Below are 22,184 nucleotides of genomic sequence, written 5' to 3' on the forward strand. Positions count from 1 at the left end.
TCACCTCCTCCTGGATTTCTCTTTTAGTTTCTGTCCGTCTCTTCTTAATTTCACTCACCTCTTCTTCCACTTCCTCTAATTTTTGTTTAACCTCTTTTATTTCTCGGTGCGTCTCCTCAAGTTCGTCCTCTAAGGCTACCGTGACCGTCTCTATGTGCATCCTCACCTGCCGGTCCTTTGTCTCCATTATCTCTGTCACCTCGTCCACCCTCATCGTCAGTTCCTCACGTACCATCTGACATTGCCTCTGCGTCGCTATTAATTCGTTTTTAATTTCTTTTTGTGTCGCCTTTAACCCTCCTAGTACCGCAGTGTTCTTTTGAACCTGCTCCACTAACTCCGTCTGTCCCTCTGTCAGCTGTTCCACCTCCTCCGTCAGATCTTCTATTCCCCCTTGTAACTTCGCCGTATTATTTCTCACTTCTTTCTCAATACGCTTCTCACCTCGCTTTACCTCCTCGCGTAGCCCCGAGACCTCCTCACCCACACCTCGTCGTATCTCCTCTTTCATCTCCCCCATCTCTTTTGTAGATGCCACCCTCATCTGTCCCAATTCATCCCTCTGAGCATCCAGTTTACTTTCTAACCCGATTTGCACCTCCTCTATCTGGTTTCCCATTCGTTTGATTTCCCTGGCAGATTGTTCCCCTAGTTCCCGCAATTTGTCCTCCATCCTATTTTCTAGCCCCATTAACCCATTTTTCATCCCCTCTATCTGATTCTCCTGGGCAGCCATTCTATTTTCCACCCCCGTTAACCCATGTCTCACCTCTTTTATCCCGTTGTCTAACCCCTCAAAATTATTGTCTAACTTCCCAAATTTCTTGTCTAACTCCTCAAAATTATTGTCTAACTTCCCAAATTTCTTGTCTAACTCCTCAAAATGATTGTCTAACTTCCCAAATTTCTTGTCTAACTCCCCGATTTGATTTCCTAGTCGCTCCCCCATTCTGTTTTCCATTCCCTCCATTTCCCTGGCTCTTTTTTCGTTGTCGCACTTCGACTGTGCCATGTATTCGCTAAACCGTGCCATGAACTGCTGCATGTTAAAGCCCGCTGATACAGCGGGCTCGGCTACCGCGCGCTCGTGCGAGGCGCCTCTTTGCGCGCCTGAAACCTCGTGCGCGAGAGCGCCATTTTGTGCGTCTGATACACCCTCAACCACCTCATTGCTCTCCTCCTTCCTTTCCTCCACATACATTTCCCCGAGGTTCTGGGTCGATTCTACCCCGTCTATCTCTCCCACCGGCATCCCGTCGCCTTGACCAGCCATGGCGCGATTTCAAAATTCGGGTTTTGTAAAACAAAACAAATTTCGGCCGCTCGTAATTTTGACCAAATTTTTTTTTTTTTTTCCTCTATTCGTTTTAAAAATTTGGTTCAGGCCTCGAATCCCACTCCCAGACACCAATTGTTACTGATCGCGGATTAAGATGTTATTTACTGAGCGGTGGTATTGCCGCGACCGTTACATGATCCCTGACTCACCCGATTCACCCAGGACTTTGGCCGGATCGCACCGCAGCTGCTCAATGAGGGGAAAAGACTAAAACGACGAATGCAAAGAGGAAAAGGAATAAAACGAATAGACGGACAGAAGAGTAATTGGATTTATTATTTACACAAGCAAAAAGGAGCAATCAAGGTTTATTTACAACACATAAGACGCAGGTGACACAGTGCAAATTTTAGCTTACCTACAGACTTAATTAAATACCCAGGGACAGAACAAACAAAACAAACTCACGTACACAAGAAGGGTGGAAAGGCAGGAGGTGGATGGCTGGAGGGAGAGGGAGGTCCAAGGGGGTCCTGCAGCTCAACCGGCGCGTTTAGCAGCCGCCGTTCCTTTTCGGCCCTGCTCCAAACCGCCGTTCAGGCCCCCTTTGGCTGTTGGGTGTTCTTGCTGCTGCGGCCTCCGCTGCGTTCCCAGGACTTGTCTGACTCGTTGGTCCACACCCTCAACTCTTTCTTGGTCCCTCACTCTTTACCACCGACTCCTCACCGCAACCAACGCAACCACTTGACCACCACCTCTACTGACTGACTCTTCACCACTCTCCACTTGACGACCGACTCTCAACCAACTCAGACCAACTCTTTGTGACCAACTCTTCACGGACCCTCTACTGGCAACCGACTCTCAACCAACTCAGACCAACTCTTCACGGACCCTCTACTGGCAACCGACTCACTCGCTTCCTGCGTGCACGCCTTTTTATAGCGCCTCCAGCGATTAAGCCGCCGGCGTTTTTAGACACGCCCATCGGGGTGCTCACCTCGGCCCTGGTTGGTCGCGCGACCCTCGGGCTCCGCCCTGGATGACGACGGGCGGGCACGCCCCTCTTCCCCTCTATGACGAGTTGGAGACACGCCTTTCTTCCCCGACTCGAGCCTCGTGGTCAATGGCGGTTATTGGAGGGGAGGTAATTGGGAATCGAGGGCTCAGCAATGACGAAAGGGGATGTGATAGGAAATGGAGGTTTTGGGGATGGGAATGAAAGGGGATCTATTCTCTTTCACTAGTGCAATGGAGTACTTCAATTAATGGGAGACACAGCCTTACCCTAGAACACAGAATAAGAGATAACTATCAACAGGGGTATTCTATTACTTGGCTGACGTGTATGCTTGTGGACTAATTATGGGATGCCCTTTCACCTTTACACAGCTCCGGAGGTAGGGGGGCGCAGAATAACCAATAATAATAATAGTACAGCACACAATCAAAAAAATACAGTCCTCATCTCCGCAACAATATGCATACTCACATTTTGTGCAAACACACAGACAAACAAACAGACCCAAATGCAATACCCTCTCCTCTGGCGAGGATAAAAACTATATCGCAATGGCGAAGAATAAATATATATATATAGATTTTTTAATCCTCAGATATGGATCTGGATCGAATCAATTCAAAACCAAACCTATCCACCAGGTTTCATCCAAATCCATTCATAGCTTTTTGAGATATTGTGCTGTATATCATTTTTGGCCTGATCAATGGTGAATATCAAGCCTGGTGGTATCAAGTTGGCTGGCTTGAGATCTTAGGGTTTGAAGCACTGTCATGCTGTTGAGTTAACACCAGGTGGGAAGACTCGGCCTGTCATCCTTCCAAAGTAGGCAAAATTCCACAGATCTCCGTCCAGGATTGTGCAAAATAGCCTGCTTTGGCAGCCTTATGCATCTGAAGATGCAAAAGGAGTTGTTTTCTTCTCCTTCAATGGTGAAGAATCACTTTTAAAATTATAGTATCCGAATCCGGACTTTCACCAAAATCTAATCAGTTCGTCATTGTCACACATCAACAACCTGTCCACCAAGTTTCGGCTAAATCCGTCCACAACTTTTTGAGATATCCTACTCACAGTCAAACAGACAAACAGGGGTGAAAACAACCTCCATCCACCTTCTGTGGCAGAGGTAACAATCCTTGTTGGAGGGGAAACAGAATAGTGACTGCAGTTTCTGCAAAATTCATGAACATCATAGAACTTACATCCCAAAACACAGATGAATGATCAATACGCAGTGTAAGCAAAATTTGACCAGCTCTGACAATGATCATGCATGTATAATATCTCAATATATATATAAAGGAGGAGTGTCTGTCTGTCTGGATGTCCGCTTATAACTCAAGAACTACACATCGAAGAAAAGTTTTAGACACAGATTCGGAATCAGCATAAAATTCCGGTGGTTTTCGGCTACTTTTTATTTTAATATCAATGGTTTAAAAAACCGGGCCAGCTGCAATTCCATGGTGTAGTTTGTGGCGGCGCTATTGCCCCTTTCCGATCCCATGACGCATTGCGGTTCCGATTCGCGATAAGGTCTATGCGCTATCACCGACACTTTTCCACCTTTTCCATACCTTTTAATCAGATTTACCTTATCGTCCATCGTAACCACATTACGCTTGGAAACACTTGCATTATCCTTCTTCGGACCCATGGCTAACACAGACACAGTAAAGGAATACTGTACGTCGCCTCTGTTTTGAATGAGAATCAGCGGTTGCGCGTACGTACAGTATACTGTACGTACATATTTATATATTTTTAATGTGCTTTTTATTGTATTTTAAATTGTTTTTTAGCTTCTTTTATTGTTAATTGATATAAATTTTATTTATTTTAAATATATTTTTAAGGAAAACAAATGTTTTCACATCCGTAGGAGTGACGTAATGTCGCACATAATGACGTTCGCTGCCCGGTCATGAAAGAAATTATGATTCTCTTGCCAAAGTGACATGAAGATCAGGCAGTAAACCTCCCAACTGAGTTTCTCAACAGTCGGGCTGTGGCCTCAAGTGGAATTGCAGCTACACTTCTTGAAGGAGGAAGGACAGCTCTGGCTGTGGCCTCAAGTGGAATTGCATCTACACTTCTTGAAGGAGGAAGGACAGCACACTCAACTTTCAAACTGCCTTTGGATTTGACCAAGCAAGATACCCCAACCTGCAACATTAGCAAGAATTCAGCAAACGCCAAGATCCTTCAACAGTGCAAAATCATCATCTGGGATGAGGCTACTATGAACCACAAGCAGGCATTCGAAGCAGTGAACAGAACACTCCAAGATATTCGCAACAACAAGAAAATCATGGGTGGTGTGACAACTGTTCTGGCTGGAGACTTTCGTCAGACTCTCCCAGTCATCCAACGGTGCACAAGAGCAGATGAAGTCAAGGCCTGTATCAAGTCTTCTTATCTCCTCTGGCCACATGTGCAAAGACTTACCCTGAATACCAACATGAGAGTCCACCTTCTTGGTGACAACACTGCAGGGGCGTTCTCAAGCCAGCTTTTGAAAGTTGGCAATGGCCTATACCCTCAAGATGCATCAGAACAAATAATTCTACCATTTGGACAGTTTGTTGAAACAAAAGATGACCTGATCAAAAAGGTCTTTCCCAATATGGAGACCCAGTTCCAGGACTCATCATGGCTTTCCGAAAGAGGCATTTTGGCCCCCAAGAACAATGCTGTTCAAGAGATCAACAATTTGCTCCTCCACCAACTTCCCGGTCATGAAAGAAATTATGATTCTCTTGACAAAGTGACAGATGAAGATCAGGCAGTAAACTTCCCAACTGAGTTTCTCAACAGTCTTCAGCCTCAAGGACTCCCAACACACAGGTTGATTCTCAAGGTGGGAGCACCAATCATGCTTCTAAGGAACCTTGATCCACCAAAGCTGTGTAATGGAACACGATTGACAATCCAGCAAATGATGCCGCATGTCCTAGAGGCAACCATCCTCTCAGGACAATACAGAGGAGAGAAAGTATTAATTCCAAGGATACGACTTATTCCACGTGACCTTCCATTCTCCTTCAAGAGGATTCAGTTCCCCATCAGGCTATGTTTTGCTATGTCCATCAACAAGGCGCAGGGGCAATCAATGAAGGTTGTAGGCCTGAACTTCACAGAACAAGTGTTTGCCCATGGCCAGCTGTACGTGGGCTGCTCGAGGGTTGGAAAACCAAGCAATCTTTGTCTTGGCACCAAGTAAGAAAACCAGAAATGTTGTATACCCAGAGGTTTTGAGAAATTGAAAATTGAAAAAACGTCATGTAGGAAATGTACTGTGATATTGCTCTAAAATATACATGTTCTTTTCATCATATATTTGTATTATTCTTATTCAACCCGGGCTAAGCCCGGGTACCTCAGCTAGTATATATATATATACACACACACACACACAAGTGTGGTTACATACTTGTCGTCTTAATTTTCATCCGAACGCTAATTTCCCTTAAAACTATTTTTGGAGAACAGCAACTTCATATACGTGACAACAGTACACAACCATGTATGGCTTGTTGTGCAAATGAGATATGTGGAATAACAAAGCATAAATATATACTTATTTAACATCAGGCCACTGTCAACACCACCACCAACACCACCACCAAGGAACATGGTTACTACATGATACAAGATAATCTTACCGTGCCTTGCACCTCAACCCCAATTCCCATCCTCTTCATGAACTTCAGTAGAGCTGAATCCAACCTCCGAGAGCAGTCACCCGTGCCCAGTAAAAGCAGCTCTGGGGACAATAACACAAGCACCAAGCTACTCACCACCTGATGAAATTAAATTTCTTATAGCTTAAACCATGATCCACATCCACATAAATTTTTCATTCTGTGTTAGCAGCTTGCTTCCCTCCAAGTTGTCTGGTCTGGATTCCATTCCCAACTGGATCAGACCGAAAAGAATTTATCCTGATGATTCGCACAGATAATTTTGTCAAAGAGTGAGGTTCATAGCTGCACACCACATAAATCATGTGTCACATGAACAGCTCCGATACCCTGTCTACATGGTATTACACCCTGGACAGCCGAGTGGTTATTGGCTGTTTTTATCATGTGAGGGAGAGTTTTAGCCCTTTTGTTCCAAACTATCCCAATGGCAAGAAAAAGTAATTACGCAAAGGACAGACAATAATTGCAATAACCTATAATATATTTTAACACCCCAATTATTTCCACCTTCTTGTGGGATTGTCAGGGGAACGTTTTTGGTCCAAGTCTTTCATGAATCAGCCAGCCAGGCCTGATATTCGAATGGAGGCAGCAGGAAATTAGAACTTGGCCAGAGTGTGTGTGATAACCCGCCTGCCATCCAATGCCATCCAACAACAACCAATGCTAGCAGAAGATCCCTCCAGTTTAGTGTCCATTGAATGGATTGCACAAACATTGACGCATCGCCCTGCATGCAAAATAACAGGGTGGGTATATAACTGGATCGAAATGCGAACCCAGGCTAAACAGCTCAAAGGTGAGTGCACCGGCATTCACTTTTTTTTTTTCTATACGTTGTTGAGGCTCGTGGTGGTGGTGGTGATACCTCGTCGTTGAGGTGGATCAGACTCGGCAACGGTTGCTAGAGTGAGATGTGCATGGAAGAAGTTTCGGGAACTGAGTGGCGTGCTGATGAGGAGGGGAGTGTCGTTGAAGCTGAAGGGAAAGGTGTATGCTGCATATGTGAGAAGTGTTATGATTTATAGGAGCGAGACATGGGTAATGAACGTAGAGCAGCAACGAAGGCTGGAAAGGGTGGAAATGCAAATGGTTCGGTGGATGTGTGGAGTATCGTTGAGAGAGAGGAAGAGAAATGATGAATTGCGAAAGATGATGGGAATAGAGCCTGTGATGGATGCTGTGAAGAGAAACAGGTTGAGATGGTTTGGTCATGTGTTGAGGAAGGATGAAAGTGACTGGTTGAGAAGAGTGATGGAAATGAATGTAGAGGAAGTAGAGGACGGGGAAGACCGAGAAAGACTTGGCTAAAGATGGTGGAAGAAGAAATGCGGGCAAGGGGGTTAACAAGGAGAGATGCAGAAAATAGGGAAAAATGGAGAAGATTGTCATGGGGACCGCAAGGCTAACCCCCACTCTAGCAGGGAAAACGGCCTTAAAATGCATGTTGTGTTGTTGTTGTTGTTGTTGAGGCTCTTATAAGAGCTAACATGCAGAATATACAACAAAGGGAGCAGGAGACAAGAGGGGCTTAGAGAGGGAAGCACAACAACAATAGAGAACAGGGACATCAGGAGATCTGTGGACAGGAGAAGGCTGGGAGTACACAGGATAAACAAGATGGACACTACAGGGACCTTCAGGAAAGAAAACAGGGGATCTGAGGGAGGTGGGTTTGAGGTGGATTAACCAGGGATCATGGTTTTGAATGGGTGAAGATATGAGATGGTGGTGAATGGCTGTTTTAAAGATCTAGAAAGAATGGTGGGATTGAAGAGAGAGTGGGACTTTGTTCCAGAGGTGGGGAAAAAGGGGAATGAAAGAGTAAAGGTGAACAGCAAATCTTGATTTTGGCAGTTTCACCAGAAGAGGGTTGCTGGCAGACCTTGAGTGTCCTGCAGCAATATTGGAGGGGGAGGGGGCGGGGGGGAAGGGACAAAGCACGGACAGAGCAGGGGAGGGGGGGGGGGAGGCCAGAGAAGAGTCAGTAGAAGACGGAAGAGGGTGAAAGACCCTCAGAATCAGCTTCATCGTGGGAGACACCAATGATTCTAAAGGCCTTTGCTTTCACAGCATGAAGTCGAGCTGGGTGAAGCCTCTTCTCTCAAACTACCCAACTGATTGATGTGAAAACTTTAACTGTCATCATTCATCAACTACACATGGGGATTAAAGATTAATAACTAAAACATTTATCGGTCACCTGTTTTGGAAGCCACATCGGATTTAAGGAAAAACTAACATTTTGTTCTCTGCAAGACCACATGATTGATGACATCATCGTTATAAAATTACATTCCACATGGGGAGTCAATGTTTTTCAATCCATTATGGCTGCTTGACAACATGACCATTGGCGTAATAAATCTAAAGCCCCACTCAAGCTGCATAGTTCTTCACATGTATAAAGTTTCATAATGATCAGATATGGTTCGTTTTTCTATCCAATATGGCGACCACACCACTTCACCAAAGATGTCACCATTATCAAACTACATGCTCCAAAGGTAGTCGATCAAATATGTAAAGTTTCACATTGATAGGTTAAATGGTTTCAAAGAAAGAATTGTTTAAAGATTTTTCATTCAAACCAATATCGTTGCCACACAACGTGACCGATGGCATTTTAGTCATCAAAGTTTTATCCTCATGGCTAGTCGATGACATACATAAAGTTTAGTGGCGATTGGTTGGGCGGTTTGAGGGAAGGGGATTTTTAAAGGTTTTATCTAAAATTCAAAACCACGATCTTGTCTACCCCTGTTAACCCCACCCCAATACATCCTCCTTCCAAATTTCCAGGTTTCCTCCTCAGAGTTCCCTTTTTGTATCCTTGTTGTCCATCCCATGCATTATCTTGTCCACCCCATGCATTATCTTGTCCACCTCATGCATATTTTCCTGCCAGTCATTGCTCCCCACATCCATTGTTTGTCCAAGTCTGCCTCTGTCTTGGCCTTCAACTCTGCTGTTGGTGTTTCCCTCCTCTCTCCACTGTTCCTTTTGTCCCGTTACATCCTGATCCATTCAGTGTACTAGTACTAGCTCTTCCACGAGGCTCGCCTATGTATACAAAAAAAACAACATATTGACGCATCCAATTATGACGTCATCATTTGGGCACCGATTAAAATGTTATTCCCCATGGGAAGTCCCTTAACCTGTGCCAAGTTTAAAAAAAAAAAATGTTCAGCAGTTTCAGAGATGTCCAACGTTTTTCATTTACTCCAACATGGCTGCCATGCCATTTCACCTATGATGTCATAGTTACCAACAAAAAAAATCTTCATGGCTAGTCACTCCTGTGTTGAAAGTCTCATGTCAATCACTCAAACAGTTGCAAAGAAAATAAATTTAAAAGTGAATAAGCATGCGAAAGCGAGGGCGTTAGAACTACAGCATAATAAAAATAGAACCCCGGGTCATGAAGCTCACCTGGATCAGGAGCAACAGTCACTCAAACCCCCACAGACTTCCACAGACCCCATCAGAACCTGATATTTTTAATGCCGCGAACAAACTTTGGTACATCATGGGCGACGAAGGTCGTGATCAAGTTTCATTGAAATTGTGTGTGTAGTTTCGGAGAAGAGAGCATATACCTATTTGGGGGGGGGAGGGGGGTAAAACCCGCCCCCTCCTCGTAGACCACCCAATTGAGCGCAGATTTTGATGCGGTCAATACACATACGTTAGGCATCAGATGTGAAGCTTGTGGCCTAGTTTCATCAAAATTGTGTTTTTGGTTCAAACGATAATGACTGAAGTGTTTACAGACTCACTGACTGACCGACTTATCTATGGACACTGCTCGATAGCATAAGCTCAACGAACTAAAGTCCAGTTGAGCTAATAATAGTAATCTGAACTAAATTAATATGGTACACTATAATAACCAATCACAAGCAGCGGAGCAATAAAATAAATAAATAAACAAACACACAAATCTATATTTACACGAATGCAAAAAAATTTCTAACTATTAAATATGTCTGTGAGTACAGGAGGAGAAGCAAAATAACTTCAAGCGGAAGAGGGGATGGTAGAGTGGATGGTGAAGGGGAAGGGAGGAGTAATAAGGCAATGAGGGAAGGGGTGGGGAGAGGGGATCAATTACATGGTGGAACCCGTTTGCTCGGCATGGCAGCAGGACATAAAATTTGCTGTCATCACATGCGCAGGCAGATGGAGGCACACAAAGAGACTCGTGCCACCGAGCACCCGTTTCATACCCTCATGGTATCCAGTCATCACTTTTTCTCCGACTCCCCTCCAAATGTCTGCACGCACGTCGTCCTTTTATCGACATCTACCACCTTACTTGCACTTTCCTTCGCTTGAACTATCCGCACGTGTCTACCCTTTTCTTGGAGTCTACAATCTTCTCTCCCCAGCAACCACATGCATTTCCTCTTGCATCACGTTCCAACTCCCTTCACTTAGACTTAGAGCATTCCACAAGCTGGAAAGTCTCAAGCAGCCCGTAAAAAGAAAGAACAAAAAAACCCCAGCTGGGATGGAGTATTGAGGAATAGGAAGGTGGAAGGGAGATGATCAGAAAAATAAAGGGTGTGGGGAAGGGGGCAGGTAGACCACGGATTGCAAGACACACCTGCGGCTTGTTAATAAAACATGGTCTCACATGTAAACAAATCTCTTCCTGCCAAAAAGGACCAACAGTAAGGATATAATTGCGATGTTTTTTTCCCCACCGATACACCACCAGGCACACCCACCCCCAACCTCCACCCAGACCCCTTTCCCCCTCAGTTTCTTCCATGGACGCAGCAGCAAACTGTTCTCCTATGTAGGAGTGGATGATATTATTAACCTGCCTGCTTAGAGATGATAAAGATTCCACGATACCTTTTGAAAAGAGTAGACAGGTTCTATTCTTCAAGTGAAATACAGTGCATTCAGAAAGTATTCAGACCCCTTCACTTTTTTCACATTTTGTTATGTTGCAGCCTTATGCTGAAATCGTTAAAATTCATTTTTTCCCTCATCAATCTACACTCAATACCCCATAATGACAAAGAGAAAACAGGATTTTAGAAAGTTTTGCACATTTATTAAAAACAAAAAACTGAAATATCACATTGACATAAGTATTCATACCCTTTGCTATAACACTTGAAAATTAGCTCAGGTGCCTCCCATTTCTCTTGATCATCTTTGAGATGTTTGTACACCTTGATTGGAGTCCACCTGTGGTAAATTCAATTGATTGGACATGATTTGAAAAGGCACACACCTGTCTATATAAGGTCTCTCAGCTGACAATGCATATCAGAGCAAAAACCAAGCCAAGAGGTCGAATGAACTGCCTGCAGACCTCAGAGACAGGATTGTGTTGAGGCACAGATCTGGGGAAGCCTACAAAAAATTTCTGCTGCATTGAAGGTTCCCAACAGCACAGTGGCCTCCATAATTCTTAAATGGAGGAAGTTTGGAACAACCAGGACTTTTCCTTGAGCTGGCCGCCCAGCCAAACTGAGCAATCGGGGGAGAAGGGCCTTGGTAAGAGAGGTGACCAAGAACCCCTATGGTCACTCTGGCTGAGCTCCAGAGAATCCAGAGAATCCACAGAATCTTGTTTCTCACAGTCTGAGAGTCCTTTAGGTGCTTTTTTGCAAACTCCAAGCGGGCTTTCATGTGTCTTTCACTGAGGAGAGGCCTCTGTCTGGCCACTCTGCCATAAAGCCCAGATCGGTGGAGTGTTGCAGTGATTTCTGGAAGTTTCTCCCATCTCCACACAGGATCTCTGAAGCTCAGCCAGATTGACCATCGGGTTCTTGGTCACCTCTCTTACCAAGGCCCTTCTCCCCCGATTGCTCAGTTTGGCGGGGCGCCCAGCTCTAGGAAGAGTCCTGGTTGTTCCAAACTTCTTCCATTTAAGAATTATGGAGGCCACTGTGCTCTTGAGAGCCTTCAATGCAGCAGAGATTTTTTTTTTGTCGGCTTCCCCAGATCTGTGCCTCGACACAATCCTGTCTCTGAGCTCTGCAGGCAGTTCATTCGACCTCTTGGCTTGGTTTTTGCTCTGATATGCATTGTCAGCTGAGAGACCTTATATAGACAGGTGTGTGCCTTTTCAAATCATGTCCAATCAATTGAATTTACCACAGGTGGACTCCAATCAAGATGTAGAAACATCTCAAAGATGATCAAGAGAAATGGGAGGCACCTGAGCTAAATTTCAAGTGTTATAGCAAAGGGTATGAATACTTATGTCAATGTGATATTTCAGTTTTTTCTTTTTAATAAATTTGCAAAACTTTCTAAAATCCTGTTTTCTCTTTGTCATTATGGGGTATTGAGTGAAGATTGATGAGGGAAAAAAGTGAATTAAAACGATTTCAGCACAAGGCTGCAACATAACAAAATGTGAAAAAAGTGAAAGGGTCTGAATACTTTCTGAATGCACTGTATATCCTTTTTGGCCCGATCACTCAATGGTGAAGATTTAACTTAACAATTAAAAAAAATCTCGCATCCAAATCCATATTCAGATGTTCATCAAAATCGAATCCTTGTCACAAACGCTACATCTCTGCCAAATTTAGTCCAAATCCATCCACAACCTTTTGAGATATCTTGTTAACAAACAGACAAACTAGATCGGCACTCAGTAGACAGCATACCTCTGCCTGGTTGACCATATCATTCAATGGTGAAGAATGAATGAATGAATGAATGATCGTTTTAAGGCCATTTTCCCCGCTAGAGCGGGGGTTGGCCTTGCGGGCCCCATGACAATCATGGTTCCCTGTTTGAGGCAATGTTTTTTATGGCCGGATGCCCTAAAATGAAGAAAATGAAATTGTTACGGGAACGGGGACGGCGCTCCCCCTTAGCAAGGGGGGGGGGGGTTAATCCCCCTTTTATTTTCACTGGCCGTCTCCGATCCTGAAGCTACAACGTCCTTCCCGGACTGACGGTAGGTAGGGTTTGTTAGGCCGAGGGGTTCGCTACGTACCTAATTACTACCGCCAGCCGGGAACGAGGGAATAACTTCTGCTCGAACCACGGTTCTAGATGTTATCTGCCGAGCGGGTTAGCAGTCCGAAGTTCGAGCCATTAACAAAGACTAAACCCGATTCATAAAGCGTTGGCCAAATCGTGCCACAGGTACTCAATGGGGGAAATCACAAAGACGATCGGACGAGCATGAAGAAAAAGACGAAGGTAGGAAGAACAGATATTTATTAATTATTTACACAAACCAAAATCAAGAAGAGAAGAAATAAAAGTAATATACAGGAAAATGGAAGGATCAGAAGGACACAGAGCAATTCCTAGCTTATCTACACAGGCTTAACTTATACCCAAGGACAAGACACACAAAACAAACTCACGTACACAAATGGATAGTATTGCAGGGGTGGATGGCTGGAAGAATCACTTAAAAATTTCGACAAGCTGGATCCGGATCCAGATCTTCACCAAAATTGAATCAATTCTTTCTTGTCACACACACAACATGTCCAACAAGTTTTGTCCAAACCCATCCATAAGTTTTTGAGATATCCCGCTATGTAACGTTTTTGGCCCTATCTCCCAATGGTGAAGAATCACTTTAAAAAATTCTAGTAGCCGGATCCGAATCCAGATATTTACCAAAATCTAATCATTTCGTCCTTGTCACATACGCTACATCTCTGCCAAATTTCGTCCGAATCGTTCCACAACTTTTTGAGATATTTTGTTCACAAACAAACAGACAAACGAACAGACAGGGTCGAAAACATGACCTCCATCCACCTTTGGTGGCGGAGGTAAAATGAGCTGTGTCTGTCTGTTTGTCGTGTTATAACTTGCGAACTGTTTAACGGATTTCAATTAAACCAAATACGGTGGATTCAAGAAACTCAAAGGTGAAATTCAGGAAACTGTCTTCTACCGACTCCTCTCTGGCCTCGCGCCCCCCCCCCCCCCCCCACCCCCAGCCCTGTCTGTGCTCTGTCCCCCAAATACTCCTGCAGGTCGCACAAGATCTGCCTGCAACCCTCTTCTGGTGAAACTGCCAAAATCAAGACTCTCTGCTCACCTTCACTCTTTCTTTCCTCTTTTCTCCCACCTCTGGAACAAACTCCCTCACTCTCTTCAATCCCACTCCCCCCTCCAGGTCTTTAAAACAGCTGTTCACCACCATCTCTTATCTTCCCCCATCCAAAACCTTGATCTTTTCTACCCCTGTTAATTCACCCCAGATCCACTTTTCTGAAATACCGACTTCTTTCCTGGAAGTCCTAGCTGTGAGAGGGCGAGGGTGAGAAATTATTTGTATTTTGACCTTCCTCTTATGTCTAGTAGGAAGACTAGGTCCCCCTGCACCCCCCGGAGATATACTTCTAATCAGTGTTTCTAGATTGGAAAAAATGTGTAGAAAATGACTAGCTATGGCCCCAAGCTGAAAAAATGTCCCACATACCATTTTTATGCAAATTACTGCTGCAAATTTTATGCAAAATTATGCAAATTTTATGCAAATTTTTGATGAGGAGTAGAGTTGAGGGGTCTTTGAGGGCTTCATCGAGGTGCTCTCGGTTGCAAGACTGGGTCATTCTGAGAAGCACAGCAGGGTCAGAGATCATGATGTTCTCCTCCTCAGTGAATCTCTCCATCAACAGCCTCTCCATTGCCTCACACACTGTTTTGAGGCAAAAGAGGGACTTTGCGTAGGCCTTTCCACTGAGAACACCTTTGAGAGATCCACTTGTTACTAGTTGTGCCTCAAAGAGAATCTCTGCATATCCAGAACCACGCATCTTGTGTCCAGTGAGCATCCCGATGTAGTTCATGGATGTGTGGAAGGGTCCAATCGTTACTACATGACTAGCAAATTCATTTGGCCAGCGCCAGATGATGGGAAGGGCTTTCATGCAGACACCCAGATCAAATGTATTCAGGACCCATCTCTGACCCACCTCAGCAGTTGCTGCCTCGGAACGCTTCAGTAGCTCACGAACAACTGCGTTGTCTGTGATCGGTCTGTGCCTGGTGCCTGCATGGCATGGCAATGGCCTGCAGCCTGTGCCTGGGCTAGGGGGTTTCACCTCTGCAACTGGTTCTCCCCCACCCAGCAAATCAACAGTCGACTACTGCACGCCTATCCACCAACCGATCACAGACAACGCAGTTGTTCGTGAGCTACTGAAGCGTTCCGAGGCAGCAACTGCTGAGGTGGGTCAGAGATGGGTCCTGAATACATTTGATCTGGGTGTCTGCATGAAAGCCCTTCCCATCATCTGGCGCTGGCCAAATGAATTTGCTAGTCATGTAGTAACGATTGGACCCTTCCACACATCCATGAACTACATCGGGATGCTCACTGGACACAAGATGCGTGGTTCTGGATATGCAGAGATTCTCTTTGAGGCACAACTAGTAACAAGTGGATCTCTCAAAGGTGTTCTCAGTGGAAAGGCCTACGCAAAGTCCCTCTTTTGCCTCAAAACAGTGTGTGAGGCAATGGAGAGGCTGTTGATGGAGAGATTCACTGAGGAGGAGAACATCATGATCTCTGACCCTGCTGTGCTTCTCAGAATGACCCAGTCTTGCAACCGAGAGCACCTCGATGAAGCCCTCAAAGACCCCTCAACTCTACTCCTCATCAAAAATTTGCATAAAATTTGCATAATTTTGCATAAAATTTGCAGCAGTAATTTGCATAAAAATGGTATGTGGGACATTTTTTCAGCTTGGGGCCATAGCTAGTCATTTTCTACACATTTTTTCCAATCTAGAAACACTGATTAGAAGTATATCTCCGGGGGGTGCAGAGGGACCTAGTCTTCCTACTAGACTATTAGTGTGTTGTTGTATACAACAACACAACATGCATTTTAAAGGCCATTTTCCCTGCTAGAGCGGGGGTTAGCCTTGCGGTGCCCTTGACAATCTTCTCCATTTTTCCCTATTTTCTGCATCTCCCCTTGTTAACCCCCTTGCCCGCATTTCTTCTTCCACCATCTTTAGCCAAGTCTTTCTCGGTCTTCCCCGTCCTCTGCTTCCTTCTAATTCATTTCCATCACTCTTCTCAACCAGTCACTTTCATCCTTCCTCAACACATGACCAAACCATCTCAACCTGTTCCTCTTCACAGCATCAATTACAGGCTCTATTCCCATCATCTTTCGCAATTCATAATTTGTCTTCCTCTCTCTCAACGATACTCCGCACATCCGTCGAACCATTCGCATTTCCACCCTTTCCAACCTTCGTTGCTGCTCTACGTTCATTACCCATGTCTCGCTCCCATAAATCATAACACTTCTCACACATGCAGCATACACCTTTCCCTTCAGCTTCAACGACACTCCCCTCATCATCAGCACGCCACTCAGTTCCCGAAACTTCTTCCATGCACATCTCACTCGAGCAACCGTTGCCGAGTCTGATCCACCTTCTCCATTCAGCATGTCTCCGAGGTAGCAAAATGTTTTCACACCTTCCAGCTTCACGCCGTCTCCAAGATCCAACTCAACATCTCCTCCATCTGCAGCTCCCTCTGTGCACACCTTACACTTGAATGTAGCTGCCACACTGGTTAATGACCCTCTCAGACCACTACATTTTTGATGAACCCACTCAGCGCACATTGTACATTGAATGGAGTTCACTCCGACACCCTTCCTACACACAGCACAGGGCCACTTCCCAGTTCTTTCCACCTCACCACATGCTTTACCACTTGCCATCACCTTCGTCTTTCCGATATTCACCTTCAGACCTTTTGTCTCCATACATTCCTTCCACGTGTTCATCTTTTCCTTCAGTCCATCCATACTTTCCGCAATCAACACCAGATCATCTGCATACAACAACTCCCACGGTAAACCCTCCTTTACGTTCTGAGCCAGCACCTCCATCACAGCTACAAATAGTAGTGGACTTAGGACCGACCCCTGATGCACTCCCACCTTCACCTCAAACTCACCACTGTTCCCGTCCTTCGTCCTTACAGCTGTGCGCGCTCTTTTGTACATAGCCATCACTACTCTGATCAACCATTCCTCCACTCCTAACTTCCTCAATGCCCATGTCAAAACTTTGCGTGGTACCCTATCGAATGCTTTCTCCAGATCAACAAACCCTTGAAACAACTTCTTCCTCTTCTCCATGTACTTCTCCTGCAACTGCCTCACAATGAAAAGCGCGTCTGTCGTTCCTCTTCCTGGCATGAATCCAAACTGCATTTCGTCGATCTTCACTTTCTTCCTTATCCTCCTCTCCAACACCCTTTCCAATACCTTCATTCCATGCTCCAATAACTTTATCGCTCGGTACGAGCCACACTGCAGAGGGTCACCTTTCCCCTTGTATAGAGGGACGAGGGTACTCAGTTCCCAATCCACTGGATTGCGGCCTTCTTTCACCACCAGATTACAGATCTCTGTCATTCTCTTCACACCCCAACTTCCTGCTGCCTTCAACATATCTCCCACAACTCCCGTCGGCCCTCCCACTTTTCTACCCTTCATTGCTTTTATCGCTTCCTCAACTTCCTTCTCAGTTATCTTCTCTGCCGGTCCTAAAACTGGGTTACTCTCTAAGATGCCATCCCATTCATTCTCTGTATTCAACAGCATTTCCATATATCTTTTCCATCTTCCTTTAATTCCATCTGGGTCGACAATGATTTGTCCCACTTCATCCTTCAAGCAACTCACCCCCATCACATCACACCTCTCTTTCGCTATCTGCTTTGCAATCCTGAATACCGCTCTCTGACCCTCTTCCGAATCCAAGCGTTCTCCGAACATTTTCCTACATGCCTCCTGCGCCTTTGCTACCTCTTTCTTTGCAGCCTTCCTGGCTGCCTTATAACTTTCATGCTCTGCTGTTTCTGCTCCCGTACCCTTCGCCTTCTGCCACTCCTTGAACTTCTTCCTCTTCACGTCAATCCTCTTTCCAACTTCATCCCACCACCATGTTTCCGAGTGCCTCGGTGGTCCTTTTGTCCATCCACATACCTCGCCAACGGCTCCCAACAGACTAGCTTTCATTGACATCCAACCACTTTCAAGCTCAACCACATCATCCTCGACCCTACTCAGCCTCTCTTTTAATGCCTCCCTTACTGTCACCTCTTTCAACCTCCACACCTTCATTCTCGGTTGGTACTTCAACCGCCGAGCTCTCCTCGCACCTTTCACCCTTACGTCGCAGACAACCAAGTGGTGCTGTGAAACAGCCTCCTCCCCCGGGATCACCTTTGTGTCCCGGAGGTGCCCCCTATCTCGCCTACACACCATCAGGTAGTCAACGGTTGTCGTCGACCCACCTGACGTGTATGTAACAAGCTTATTATCCTCTTTCTGGAACTGAGTATTACAAATCAACAAATCAGCTCCATCAGTAAACTCCAAAATCCTTTCACCTTCTCCATTTCTCACACCATATCCGTAACCCCCATGAACTCCCTCAAAACCATCAATACTCCTTCCCACATGTCCATTTAGGTCTCCTCCTACCACAGTTGTTGTATATTATTCGGAATTCAGCATCTAAACATGCAGTGATGAATATCCTATTGTACACGGCACCTTTCCTATGCCATCTCCAGGCGCTGCATAACGTCATTGCCAGGCACCGAAGGGGGCTCGGCAATGACGCACGCTGAAAGGGGGTAATCAGTTTTCACTCTGGTTGTTTGTTTTCTTGTTTGTTTTCTTTCTTGTTTGATTGTCCGGGCGATATATCAGCCATCCTTTGAACTAGGAAGCTGAAATTTTGGCACAATAGTGAGCAGGTAATTTGTCAAAAACTGTATTTTTTGGTTTTTTGATTAATCAATTAATTGATGAGTTATTTAATTATTCGCGATTAATTAAGTACATATCAATTTCCTTTCTCTTCTGGGCATTATCTCAGGCACCTTTTGAGTTAGGAAGCTGATATTTGGACATGCCAATGACCAAGTGATTTGGCTGCAAAAGCTATTTTTGATTTATTGATTAATCAATTAATCAATTAATTATTTAATTATTTGATTAATGACTAATTTTTTATTTTTTTTTAGTTACAGATTCGGATGAAATGGTGGTGGTTTATGTGTTCTATGAGCCAATTGATGAATTATTCAAAAAAAATTATGATTATTATTCATTTATTTTCATTATTAATCATTTATTTATTTTCTTTCTCATCTGGGCAATATCTCAGGCACCTTTTGAGCTAGGAAGCTGATATTTGAACATGACAATGACCAAGTGATTTGGCTGTAAAGGGTATTTTTGATTTATTGAATAATCATTTAATCGATTAATTATTTATTGATTAATCAATTAATTATTTAATTTTTTTATTAATGACTTATTCCATTAAATTTCTGAAAGATACATCTTCGGATGAAGCACTTGTGGTTTGATTATGCTATTAGTCAATTGATTAAGAAAATATTTTATGATAATCTTTTATTGATTTTAATTATGCAATTAATCAATCAATTATTGTGCACCTCTCCCTCCCAATGTGGTCCCTATGAGCTGCACTGCGGTATTGCTGGGGGCTGTAGGACTGTAGGATATTTAATTATTTGGCATGGGGGCGGTGTACTTTGAATGTATCTTTACTTGTTAATAATCTCTTCGCTCCCTGAGTGTATAGCTCGGCCCGGTATCTATAAACCGGCTTCTTTTATTTTTTCCCCATTAAGAAAATACTTCTTTTTTTTTCCCTCCAATTACACAAATATTGGTATTCCCGTCAGCGAATTGACGGGTCTTATATTCTAGTATAATGAAAACAAAACACATCACCACACGAGTATGACACAAAACCCCTCTGAAAGGTGGCGTAAAAGCAAAATTGTACTATGGAATGAACTGGTCTGGGTACAAACATGTTGTTGGACAGCTCAGTGTAGATTTTGATTGAAGTTGTGCAGAAGCATCTTTGCTCAACAACAGCAGTGCACACGGACAGAGATTGAGAGACCATCCGTTTATATGGGTCAGCTCAGCTTACCTAATCGTGGCTCAATGAGGTAGAACAAGGAAAGGCTTTCCTCATTGATATCCCTCCAATCCCTAACCTAGACAGCACAGAAAGACACTATTATTTATGCATACATTGAATTACCAAAGAAAATTTTTCAGAAAATGCACAATCGTAGCAAACACATCAGAATATCACTTCAGGCAATACAAGATACGACAAATAAAATGAACACTACAAATATCAAACGACGCGACTTCAGGTGGTTTTTAAAGGATTTGAACTGAACTTCCATCATGTAAAGTGGAAAAGCAAAGACACAAACGGACATTCCACTGCAGGATGGCATTGGGAATGAGAGCACAAGGACCCGTAACGGAGTTGCCATTAATGACAAATCCCATAGGGCTGTAGCTGTCCACGAACACCATGTCAGCCGAGTCTCGCTTAAGCATCATCACTGTGGTTCTTTGGTAGAACTCATCATCAGAGACGTTTGTGCTGCAAGCACGGAGCCGCTGCCTGGAGTGACACAGTAATAAATAGTATGCAGGAACAATTTCAATGCTCATCACAAATCAATGTATACAGGAAATTCCAAATAATACAATCAAATGCCAAGTTTAAATGCAAATCTCAAAAAACTTGTGCTTTTAAAAGTCATTGGGTTTCACAGGTGTGTGGGTGTATGTGGAGGGGGGAGGGTGGTGAAGTGGTGGAGGAGTGTTGGGAGAAGTGGGCTGTATGAAGGGGGAAGGGTGGAAAGGGGGTGGATGAATGTGTAGAGGGGCAAAGAGGGTGGAGGAGTGGTGGAGGAATGGTTAGAGCGGTGTGTGTGGAGTGTGTGTGTAGGATGGGTTGTTTAGAGATGGGTGGAGGAGGGGGTGTGTGGAGGTGGATGGAGGAGGTATGTAGAAGTGGGGTGTGTTGAGGTCGGTGGAGGTGTGTGGAGGTGGGTAGAGGAGGGGTGCGTAGTGTTGGGTGAAAGGAGGTGTATAGAGGTGGGTTGAGGAGGTGTGTACAGGTGGGTAGAGGAGGTGTGTACAGGTGGATGTAAGAGGGTGTGTACAGGTGGATGTAAGAGGGTGTGTAGAGGTGGATGGAAGAGGGGGTGTGGAGGTGGGTGTTGGAGGAGTTGTGTAGAGGTGGGTGTTTGAGGGGGTGTGCGGATGTGTTGGAGGGGCTGTGTGGATGTGTTGGAGGGAGTGTGCTGATGTGTTGGTGGGGGTGGGAGGATGTGTTGGTGGGCGGATGTGTTGGTGGGCGGATGTGTTGGAGGGGGTGCGCAGATGTGTTGGTGGGGGTGCACGGATGTGTTGGAGGGGGTGTGTGGATGTGTTGGAGGGGGTGTGCGGATGTGTTGGTGGGGGTGGGCGGATGTGTTGGAGGGGGTGTGCGGATGTGCGGATGTGTTGGAGGGGGTGTGTGGATGTGTTGGAGAAGGTGGGAGGATGTGTTGGAGAAGGTGGGAGGATGTGTTGGAGAAGGTGGGAGGATGTGTTGGAGGAGGTGTGCGGATGTGTTGGTGGGGGTGGGTGGATGTGTTGGAGGGGGAGTGCGGATGTGTTGGAGGGGATGTGCGGATGTGTTGGAGGGGGTGTGTGGATGTGTTGGTGGGGGGTGTGTGGATGTGTTGGAGGGGGTGTGCGGATGTGTTGGAGGGGTGTGTGGATGTGTTGGAGGAGGTGTGAGGATGTGTTGGAGGGAGTGTGCGGATGTGTTGGTGGGGGGGGGGGGGGTGCGGATGTGTTGGAGGGGGTGAACGGATGTGTTGGAGGGGGTGTGCGGATGTGTTGGGGGTGTGCGGATGTGTTGGAGGGGATGTGCAGATGTGTTGGAGGGGGTGGGCGGATGTGTTGGAGGGGGTGGGCGGCTGTGATGGTGGGGGTGGGCAGAGGTGTTGGAGGGGGTGTGCGGATGTGTTGGGGGTGTGCGGAGGTGTTGGAGGGGGTGTGCGGATGTGTTTGAGGGGGTGGGCGGATGTGTTGGAGGGGGTGTGCGGATGTGTTGGAGGGAGTATGCGGATGTGTTGGAGGGAGTGTGCAGATGTGTTGGAGGGAGTGTGCGGAGGTGTTGGATGGGGTGTGCGGATGTGCTTGGGGTGTGCGGAGGTGTTGGAGGGGGTGTGCAGATGTGTTGGAGGGGGTGGGCGGATGTGTTGGTGGGGGTGCGCGGATGTGTTGGTGGGGGTGCGCGGATGTGTTGGTGGGGGTGGTCGGATATGTTGGAG

At 45.4% G+C, this 22,184-nt stretch overlaps 1 protein-coding gene across 1 annotated transcript in view; it reads right to left on the reverse strand.

Annotated features, from left to right (window-relative positions):
* The window catches only part of NDUFAF3 (NADH:ubiquinone oxidoreductase complex assembly factor 3), a 31,888-nt gene that overhangs the window by 6,742 nt on the left and 2,962 nt on the right, over window positions 1-22,184 (reverse strand). Inside the window, exons 2-4 of the mRNA XM_078776337.1 lie at window positions 20,284-20,476; window positions 19,985-20,051; window positions 5,969-6,069 (exon numbers count right to left, since the gene is read on the reverse strand). Of these exons, the coding sequence (XP_078632463.1) occupies window positions 5,969-6,069; window positions 19,985-20,051; window positions 20,284-20,476 (361 nt within the window). The remainder of the gene's footprint in view (window positions 1-5,968; window positions 6,070-19,984; window positions 20,052-20,283; window positions 20,477-22,184) is intronic.

Source organism: Myxine glutinosa, chromosome 4 (assembly GCF_964187855.1).
Source record: "Myxine glutinosa chromosome 4, kmMyxGlut1.1, whole genome shotgun sequence".
NCBI lineage: Eukaryota > Metazoa > Chordata > Myxini > Myxiniformes > Myxinidae > Myxine > Myxine glutinosa.